The sequence below is a fragment of the Primulina eburnea genome, chromosome 5 (genome assembly GCF_022965805.1).
Source record: "Primulina eburnea isolate SZY01 chromosome 5, ASM2296580v1, whole genome shotgun sequence".
Taxonomy (NCBI): domain Eukaryota; kingdom Viridiplantae; phylum Streptophyta; class Magnoliopsida; order Lamiales; family Gesneriaceae; genus Primulina; species Primulina eburnea.
In genome coordinates this window covers 9,684,458-9,695,373 of record NC_133105.1, presented here as the reverse complement: position 1 = coordinate 9,695,373, position 10,916 = coordinate 9,684,458, and the positions used below count along the sequence as shown (strand labels likewise).

The window sequence follows — 10,916 nt, the reverse complement described above, 5'->3', positions numbered from 1 at the left end:
TGCATGCTATTATGTCACGTTTATTACTGCACGTTGCATTTCATGTTGAGCCGTATTCTCCTTCGAGATAGCCTTTACTGTTGAGCTGTATCTCTTTCGAGATAAGCTATATCTTGGGGCCGCTCAGCCCTGTCTTGTGGACGCATGGACACCGAGAGTACACAGTGGCCGACGGGTCGGGAGGGCTTCGGTGGTCCGGGACATTTTAGGTCCACGTCTGTCTTGTAGTGGATGCAGTGACCCAGAGGTTGGACCGCGCGGCACTATCCACTTGGCGCCTCTAGACTGAGCATTGTTGAGATCCTTTTGTGACTCCTGTTTCTTGACTACCCCGGTATCATGATCATAGCATGTGCATTTCATATAGGTCTGTATACTCATACTTTTGTACTGGGCGTTCTTATCGCTCACGTCCTCGGTTTTGTTTATTCTTGGACACCCCATTCCCACGGGGCAGGCCTCAGGTTGGACAGCTCAGGAGGAGCAGGAGGAGGACGTTGAGTAGCTGGTTGGTTTAGTTTATCGGTATTGTTTTGATTCGATATGGTTGTATTGGGTATTTTATTTTGAGTTATTCTACTTCGATTGGGTTGTATAACCATTATTTTGTTGACTATTTCCGCTGTTATCTCTGATTATTGTTAATTAGGTTAATTGCATGCTTAGTTTTTGATTAGTAGGTGATTCTGGAACGGGTCACTACATTTATGGTATCAGAGCATGCATACGATTTTGGGATATAGATTTCTGTTTTAGGATTTCCGTTGACCAATTTACTAGTTCCCCATTCTATTGTTGTAGCGATGGCTGACCACTTTGGTGATGAGAGTAGTCAGGGAAGTGTAGGTCGTTGGGGTGACCAGGACGATCGTAGGCGTCATCGTGTACATCGTCATCGTCGGGATGGTCCTAGGCGTTTTGATTTGCATCGTTTCATTCAGATGGGGCCTAAGCCTCTAGTTGGTGGAGAGACTCCTGATGATGCTGAAGATTGGTTAGAGCGCATGGAGAGTTGTTTCGTTTTGTTCATCCTCTAAGCTTGATTTCGAGGACGAAATCTTTTTAAGGGGGGGAGAATGTAGTAGCCCGAATTCCAAATTGGGTAATTAACGGATTAATGGTGATTAAGAAGGTTTAATGTGTAATTTTGACCGAGTCATGATCGGACGGACCGAAGATGGTTCGGAAGCACCGAAGAGTTCGTAAGGTCCGAAGTGAGTTCGGTGGATCCGATCATTAGGTGTCAAGAGTTGATCGACACGTGGGAGTTCGGACGTTCCGAAGTGTAGGTTCGGTGGATCCGATCATGAGGTGTCAAGAGCAGCTGGACACGTACATGTTCGGACGGTCCGAAGTGTATGATCGGAGGATCCGATCATGAGCTGTCAAGAGCCAATGGACACGTAGCGTTCGGACGTTCCGAAGTGTTGTTCGGAGGATCCGAACATGGCCTATAAATAGTGCTCGGATTTCTCATTTTTGGTATTGCCATTTCTTGAGATTGAGTCTTTAGTGAGAGATTTGGAAGGTTCTAGGGTAGTTGTTGGTCGAGCGATAGCCAGGAGCTGCCAGGAGTGGTAGCGTAGCGACGTCTGAGTTACGAGGCAATCGACATCAAAGGGCTGTCGACGGACGAAGGTAAACCCTAAACCTTTGGTAGTACTAGGGAGTACTGGTTTTGCTAGTCGAGCTTGGTAGTATTGATTGGGTGCTTTTGATGCGTAGGCTTGTTCTAGACCTGATTAGCGGTGTTGCGTAAGGCTAGGCTTGCTGTGATAGAGGTACGAAAGTACTATCCGAGATATCCTGGTTGAGTATACATTCATATATGTGTTGCATGATTATGTGGTGCATTGATATATGTCATATGATGCATGCTATTATGTCACGTTTATTACTGCACGTTGCATTTCATGTTGAGCCGTATTCTCCTTCGAGATAGCCTTTACTGTTGAGCTGTATCTCTTTCGAGATAAGCTATATCTTGGGGCCGCTCAGCCCTGTCTTGTGGACGCATGGACACCGAGAGTACACAGTGGCCGACGGGTCGGGAGGGCTTCGGTGGTCCGGGACATTTTAGGTCCACGTCTGTCTTGTAGTGGATGCAGTGACCCAGAGGTTGGACCGCGCGGCACTATCCACTTGGCGCCTCTAGACTGAGCATTGTTGAGATCCTTTTGTGACTCCTGTTTCTTGACTACCCCGGTATCATGATCATAGCATGTGCATTTCATATAGGTCTGTATACTCATACTTTTGTACTGGGCGTTCTTATCGCTCACGTCCTCGGTTTTGTTTATTCTTGGACACCCCATTCCCACGGGGCAGGCCTCAGGTTGGACAGCTCAGGAGGAGCAGGAGGAGGACGTTGAGTAGCTGGTTGGTTTAGTTTATCGGTATTGTTTTGATTCGATATGGTTGTATTGGGTATTTTATTTTGAGTTATTCTACTTCGATTGGGTTGTATAACCATTATTTTGTTGACTATTTCCGCTGTTATCTCTGATTATTGTTAATTAGGTTAATTGCATGCTTAGTTTTTGATTAGTAGGTGATTCTGGAACGGGTCACTACAACTTTTTTAGGGATACTTTCGATTCAAACTCTACATCATTTTGGTGTATGTTCAGAATTCGAAGCCCTTGTGGATGATGCAGGCCCCGAACTCCTGGGTACCCATGAGATTCCCCTTGCATTTCTTTATTGTTGGATTAACTCCGATAGGGTCTGATCGGGGATGATTTTTTCTCAATTTCTTGCACTCAATGGTGTCATGATAACATTCTCGGTGGAATATAAAAAATTTTAATATCGTCCTCAGGACCTAGGGAGGGCGGTGAGAGTGAGAGCTTGTTTCCTTCTCTCCACAAAGGTGCACTGCTTGGTCCTTTGGACTCTTTAAGGTGGTATAATTAGAAGAAAACCCCCAAAGGATTCCACTTCTGCGTTAGCTCTTCCGTCATCCCTAGCTGATCACTTCTTTCTTTCTAATATCATCTCTTCTATTTCTGAGCTTCTTTCATGTTGATATATTTCTCTGTCCGAGACAGTAGATCCTCAAAATCTTTTTTCACTGGAGATCGGAAGAAGCCCCTTTCCTAGAGTCCCTATGTGAATGCCATAGTCATGGTCTCAGGAGCGCAAGAAGGTACTTTTGTTAGAACATTACATGTTCGCAATCTTAATTTTGATGTTAACCAAACTTGTTATTGTGTTTCTAACATATTTACTCAAGTGTGAAGTTGCAAACACGAGAAACAAACTGAAGCGGAATTCAGCCAAAACTGATTTTCTGGCGAGCTGTGGTATTTCTGTCATATCTCCCAGCTCAGTTATTGGAATGAAGCGATTTACTATTCGTTGGAAAGATAAGACGATGATCTACAAATCATCTTTAGAAGTAAGTCTGAATCGAAGTTTAAGATGCTGATAAAAGACAATAAAGCTACTGGTTCTGCACAAACTGAAATCAGCTAGGCTGATTTCAGCGCACCAGCTGAACTGAACTGAAATAAACCAGCTGCTGACCAACTGAACTGAACCATCAGTTGAGTTGACCAGAGTTGACTAGTCGGAAAAATGTCCAGCAAGGCGAATTTGACCGTTGCAATTGCAGAAACAGTACAAAATCTTTCTCAGCAGTCATATTCTTGTGTCTAACATATATATTATTATTGGAGCTTATAAATACAACATCTTGAAGATCAAATAAGAGCTTTTGAAGCGGATTCAAAGCATGGACAATTAGCATGAAGAAATCAGCTAGTTGAGAGCACAAGCCCTTGTGTGAGGATACATTTGAGATGTACACTGTAAAGAATAAATTCCTCACTCACAATCACTCACACATATACAAAAGAGTTGAACTTCAAAGTTTAGTTGAATGAGTTTCACAAAAAGACGTAAAACAATGTGTTTGTAGTCTTTGCATACGAGATATTAAACAATATGCTGATTGTGAGGTGCTGCCTACAATCTTGAGTGCTAAGAGTTCAGTTTAGGCAGTGGGTAAGTCCTAGCTGAGTGTGTTTGTACAAACTTTTGTATAAATCAAAGTCTTCTAGTGAATCCTTCCCAAGGGGAAGAAAGGGTGACGTATGAGTATTTGAAGTCTACGAAGATCTATAAACAAATTCATGTGTATTTGTTTATTGCATTTACTTATCACTTTCCATAGTTTTAAGAATGCATTGTTGAAGCATTTTATGTGTTCTTCAAATACTAAAATATTGCATACAAGTGTTTGATAAATGCTTCAACCAAAATATTTTTACTCATTCAACTTGCATATATTTTAAATGCTTTACAAAATATTTAATCGGTTTTTACGAATGATTATTTCGAGTGTCTTTCACTTGGTTTGAACACCAAATTCGATTTAATTAATCGGTGTTAATATTTCAAGAACCGAGCTATTGTAGTTCAACGATTACCCTTACCCCCCTAATCGATCCCAACATACTTCCAATGCTACTTTATTGAATTTGTGGATGTATTCCCGCAATGATTCATCCATGTTCTGCTAGATCTCGAACATACTAAAAGCAATCTTCGTGTACCTTTTGCTGCTACTGAAGTGATGTGAAAAGACACTTTTAAAGTTCTCAAAAGTTTGTATACTTCTAGAATATAGCTTATCAAACCATCATTGGGCAGAATCCATCAACATGGCTAAGAAAGTCTTGCATTTGATCTCATCGCTATAGCAATGAAACATGGTTATGTTCTTAAAACAGGTTAAATTCTCTTCATGGTCCAAATTTTTGTCATATTCGCTAATGTTTGCTGATTTATAATGGGCCGGTAAGGGCTCATTGATTATATGGGTGGAGAAAGGACACCCTCTTGGTTGAATTAAGGGAGCTTGAGAGGACCCGGCTTGTCTTTCTAGCTTCTTCACCTTCTATGTCAATTCTTCAAGTTCCTCAGCCATGGTAAAGACTTTGAAACATTCCTGAGAGCGGATGAGATTCTCCCCGAGACTTTGCCTCACGGGGTGCTCGGCTGCTACTGAGTCAATTGTTCGGGATTGATCATGAAATTTTGCTGGGGTAGATTTCTTTGGGGAACCTCTGACCCTGAGGACTCCCTTCTGGAATTGTCCTTCCGAGCATATTTTCGAGTGAAAACCATATCTTCGTCTCAGATCTAGTTTCCAACATACGATGCCAACGATGATATTCAGATAAATTGGGTATGAGTTTGGTGGGCAATTACACCTTACGGGTTGGTCTCTATCCATGTATGTAGGAACTCAGGTGAAAAGTGCCCGGGTTTGAAGTATCTGCACACTTAAGAGAATAGAGAACGTTAGTGAGGTGCTGGAAGATTCTCCATTGTAGCCACTCTGACGCTCAAATCAGTCTAAATTTTTTTTTCATAGGATAATGTATAGAGAATAAACGTATTTATTGAAAAAATATCCGAATGAATTAATGTCAAGAAAACATGTAGAAAAATCAATGATGAATTTGTTTTCAGTGCTCACCTTCTACTCATCCTGCTATCTGACAACTCATACTATTTCCAACATAGTCACATCTATCCTACATGCGTTGAAAAATCTGCCAATGATTGTCGAGACATGGCGCTCTATTCCTGTGAACTCGGAGATGACAAATGTATTGGGGTGCTTGAGTGGATAACCATGATGTGGAGCATTGTCTACTAGTTATACTACCCGAGCTCTCACTTACCGGGCTCAGTTGAGAGCCCGGCTCCCTCCGAGGGTTGGTTTGCTCAACTTTCCTGGCTTCCCGACTATCAAAATCTGAACTAAAAATGACCTCGATATATCTTTGGTGACCCAAATATCTCTGAGGTATTAATATATTTATATATATATATGTGTGTGTGTGTGTGTGTGTGTGTGTGTGTGTGTGTGTGTGTTTGTGTGTGTGTGTCAATATATATATGGTAAAAAGTTGTGTGAGACGGTCTCACGGGTCGTAATTATGAGACGAGTCTCTTTTTTGGGTAATCCATGAAAAAATATTATTTTTTATGATAAGAGTATTATTTTTTATTGTGAATATCCGTAGGGTTGACCCATCTCACAGATTAAGATCCGTGAGACGATCTTACATGAGACACACTCTATATATATATATATATATATATAATTTGACTAAGAATAATAAATCATTCAATTGGAGTCAATGGACTAAAAAGCTTATCAACAAGGAAAAAAATGGTTTGTTCCAAAAATGCAAACAATTTTTGTGTTTGTGACAATAAAATTTGTTATTGTGTTGTCATCAAAATAAGTATTTTATAAATTATCATTTGAAACTTGACGATTTGCTAGCTAAGAGGTTTGTATGAGTATTGTTATGATATTCTCGTTCAATGTCTTTACAAGAAAATCAAGTTTGAAGTAATCTTTTCCAAATTGGAGAAACAAAACAATTTTGGCGTCGTTCTGCAGTATCTCGACGTGACATGAGCCTTAAAGGGGTTTTTATATCATATTTTATTATAATTATAGTTCAAAATTCTGAGGAGTCAGTATGAATTTATGCCGAATTGCTGCAAAAAGGCTCCGAAAATCAGAAAATAACTATGTTATGTATGGTTTGGTATATTCTATCTATATGGGTAGTGTCCCATCATCCATTCAACACATGATACATGTGCTGAGTGATGAATCATTATCACTCATTTTTATATATATTTGAATGAGAGACCATGATTTATCTACTCATCACACGAGTCATGTGTTGAGTTGAGTGGATAAGAACACTACTCATATGGATACCATGAACAAAACCGTAATATTGTAGTAGATAACGTCAACAAAAGTACAAACATCTCATTATATATATAGCTAGTTGAATCAGAACGGTTGAAATACGATCCACAGATGATCAATAAATTGATTGATCCTTTGTTGTTCTACCGATCAGTTGAATTTGTAAATTGATTTGGTTTATTATATACTTTTGGTTACCATATTTCGTTTTTTTTTTAGTTAGTTTAGAATGTATTTTATACAAATTTAATTTAATACTATATTTAATTTAATTAAATAATTTGATTAATCGGTGAAGAATATTTGACTCTACTTTGACCCCCTTCCCGTCAGCCAAGTGAGATCTAAATATGTTTGATTCACACAGACGCTAGGCTAAACCCCTCTCAAGAGGTCAAATTCTTGGGGAAAGAAGTTCACAATTGGAGGAGGAAATGAGCGAGGAGTCTAAGAGGAGCGGCGGCCGGTTTTCGGTGGCGCCGCCGATGACGACCTCCAACGAACGGTTGTCTTCTTCTGGGTCGGTTCCTGTGGGAGCTTCCGGCAAGAAGATTGTCATCAAGAGCGCAGATATGAAGGAGGATATGCAGAAAGAAGCTGTGGATGTTGCCATTGCTGTATTTTTTCTCCTTTTCACCCAAAAAAAGATTTGATAAAACATCGAACTCGAGGGACCCTTTACATTTCTCTAAGTTTCAGTTATGTGTTTGAGGTGTCTTGATTTAATGGTTTTGTGAATGTGTATGTGGCTGTGTAGGCGTTTGAGAAGCATGGTGTGGAGAAGGATGTCGCCGAGAGCATAAAGAAGGTGTTTGACAAAAAATACGGCCCCACCTGGCATTGCATTGTTGGCAAGAATTTCGGTAATCAAACTATTCTACTTTTTGATCATTCCTTGTTATGTATATTTCTGAATGGCTAGCTCCGGAATGCTTCTAACTTTGTTTTTGATGCCTGATAGCCTCAATTTGTTGATTGTTTTATGGCTAATGTTTGTGGCTTTAACTCTCTTTCACATACGAGAGGCTGAGTTCGTAATTTAATTAGAATTTTTTCATGAGAGTTGAGTTATATATATATATATATATATATATATATATATATATATATATATATATATATATATATATATTAATGTTATTGTAATTGTCAATTTTGAGTTTAAGTGTCTACAAATTTATGTTTTAGAGTTGATGATGTGGGAGTTCAAATCTATCGGACTGTTTTTTGGTTTTTTGTGGTTTCTTGCCATGATCATATTCCCGCTTTAGTTGTACAAAATGAATTTTAGATGTGAGGTTTGAATGTGGATGTAAGAGTTGCATATGTAAATTATCATATGTTACGATGGCGGTTTCTGTTATTATGTGTTATCGTAAGATTATATAATGTCATAGGATGTCCCTTATAATTAGTTTGTGGGTCAATTTATTTCTTATTCTGTGTATTCTCCTAGTTCCAAAAGTTAAGATGGAGTTGAGTTATCATGGGAAGTGCTTACATTTTGCAGTTTACTGGTTACCTCCTAAGTGAGCTGGCAGAAGTTAATTTTTTCCATGATATATCTGCATTTTAACTAGTTAATAGATAAATAAAATCTTAAAGATGTTACAATTGAACTTTTGGGCATCTCTGTTACATCGCATTGGCAAGCCCATGAGATCAATATGGATAATTCAACTATTGATAGTTATGTTATTTAACTTCCTTTTCGCATAAAGGAACTTCATGCTTATGTACATCTAAAATAATTTTTTCATTGCTTTACTAAATACTTTTAGAATCTATGTATGACTAAAAGACATGGGCGGTATAAATGATTGGGTTTGGCTTGTTATTCTTGAATTTCTTAAATGTATCTACTTATATTGTCTTTAATGATCAGGATCAGGTCATTATGAATTCTATTGTTTTCATGTTTTTGGGCCACGAACTGGATTTACTTAACTGACTTTATTTCATTTGGTTTGACGACATGATGTAGCAACGTTACTAGGCTTAGGCTTAGACCTTAGTGTTACATGCCAAAGCGCATTAAGTCTCATAGAGCCTGAACACATGACTCAAGGAGAGACACCTACCATAAGACATTATACTATATCATAATATTAGAATAAATTTTTATCTTATATCATCTAATATGTACTTTACAAGTTATTGAACAATACTAAAACAAATAATCAGTAGTTTATAAGCGAAAATGAGTTAACAGCTACTTGCATTTTATCTTGAATTCATCATTTGTACATCACGGTGTTCTTAAAGTTGACTTTAACCTCTAAAGTATACCATGACTTGAGATACAAGGTCAAGGTACGCGTCTTATTTAAGGGCTAAGCCTTGGTTTGCAAGTAAGTGCAAAGATTGGGCTTCATTATACCTAGAGCCTAGAGGCACACCTTGTAGACTTTTAGTGTTTGTGGTTGAAAAAAATGTAAAGTTAGGCAAAAAATCTGTGTTGCTAGTACGTGGACTTTTCTCCTGGTGGATCATCAACTATCTAGAATCTTGGGTTCGGGAGAAACTCAGATGATACAAATTTCATAATATTGGGATTGATTGGTGAGGATTGATGCTCTTCATTTGAATGACTGAGAGTTTTTATCTTGAAGTTGGGAATTTTTTTGATCACTTATTTCTTTTAGACCACCAATATTTTTGGCGACGACTATTTTTATATCGAACATATTCTCCTCACCCAATTTGTTTATATTAATTAGGTTGGTCTAGTAAAAAAGTCGGGAAAATTGCAATTTTAGTGTTGGAAGTTGGCATGTTTCGGGTTTTCCAATATTACTCACATTAAATTAAATCTAGATAAAACAATGAAGAAAAATAAGACAAAATGACACCCAATATTTCAAAATGGGAGGAAAGAAGTCTCTCGTTTATTTTCTCTTAGATTTTAGTGTGTATATTATAGATATTGTTTTACCTAAATGAGCCATGTAGAAGACCATCAATGTCAAATAAGTAATATTTGGTGGATTTAATGGTGTCGGGTAAAAAAAGACAAAAAAATCCAATTAGTGGATGAAAACCAAATATGGATAAGTTACAGGCTAAAACCCCCCAAAAGAAAAGCTAACTTACAAATTGCAATTTTCCAAGTCTAGAAATGAATATAGGAGGGATTTGCTATGCCTTTTCTACCATGAGATGTAAGGATGTTTCATCCCATGCTTTATGAGTTGTTTGGATACGAGATTAATCATTTTTCAAGGGCACTTCAACTAAATTTCGCGATTTTTAATGTTCTTTTCCTTTGAGAATAAATTAATCTTTGAATCTTGCCTTTTTCAACTCTGGTATTCTTTAATTTCTATATATGTTCTCTCGTATTGTTGCATCCTGAGCATTTTTGCACGGATCGTATCTATGCATTCTATTGATGATGAGTTTTGAATCCTCTTATGAGATGTTGTGACATAATGAAAGGACTTAAACCATTATCATGCTTTTTGTACAGTCAACTTTAAAAATCTAACTACAAATGTTCATTGTCTTTAACCCATTATGATTTAATCTTTCTGTAAATGCACGAGCAACTTCTAGAACCATTGCTTGTGGCTTCGGGCCCTTGGCTCACCTGTCACTAACTAATCCTACCGTCTTTGCCGTATGCAGGTTCTTATGTGACTCATGAGACAAATCACTTTGTCTACTTCTACTTGGATTCCAAAGCAGTACTCTTGTTCAAATCTGGCTGAATTGTGCAGCAACATGGACGGACTGATGATTATGATCGACGAAGCTAATGGTGATAGTGAGTGACACTGCTCCATGCAATTTGTATGTATTATTCGAAACCCTTTATTGGTGGAAGACTCTTGTATATTTTGAGTGAGCCTAGCATGCTACCTATAACTCGAACAAGCATATTTCTAAACATTTCATGTATGTGTTTGCTTGTTTCATCTTTAAAGAGTTGAAACATAATCTTCTTGGCTAAAACGGAACATGTTTCGTTTGTGTGCGTATTATTCGAGCCTAATTAAATAGTAAGACCTCTTGGGATCACTTGTTAGCATAGAAATTTAGGACTTTCCTATTGAATGCCTGAATGGGGTGGACAATCTCGGTCTGATGTCAATTGATGAATCATGTTTTTGTAGTAAAGATCCAATAGGTAATTCGAGAAATAACTCTATCTACTACTGGTGAA

At 38.1% G+C, this 10,916-nt stretch overlaps 1 protein-coding gene across 1 annotated transcript; it reads left to right on the top strand.

The window, feature by feature from the left end:
* The first annotated feature begins 7,093 nt into the window (after positions 1-7,093).
* On the top strand, positions 7,094-10,705 carry LOC140832950 (uncharacterized). The gene is made up of 3 exons (XM_073197276.1): positions 7,094-7,368; positions 7,509-7,614; positions 10,379-10,705. Exons 1-3 carry the CDS (start codon positions 7,186-7,188, stop codon positions 10,459-10,461), a joined length of 372 nt encoding a protein of 123 aa, XP_073053377.1. The 5' UTR covers positions 7,094-7,185; the 3' UTR covers positions 10,462-10,705.
* The last annotated feature ends 211 nt before the right edge of the window (positions 10,706-10,916 follow it).

Excerpts from the sequence above, each read along its gene's own strand:
- LOC140832950 (XM_073197276.1), top strand. The coding sequence starts at position 7,186 with ATGAGCGAGGAGTCTAAGAGGAGCGGCGGCCGGTTTTCGGTGGCGCCG. Across the intron at positions 7,369-7,508 it reads CTGTGGATGTTGCCATTGCT|GCGTTTGAGAAGCATGGTGT; the intron begins GTATTTTTTCTC and ends GTGGCTGTGTAG. Across the intron at positions 7,615-10,378 it reads CATTGTTGGCAAGAATTTCG|GTTCTTATGTGACTCATGAG; the intron begins GTAATCAAACTA and ends TGCCGTATGCAG.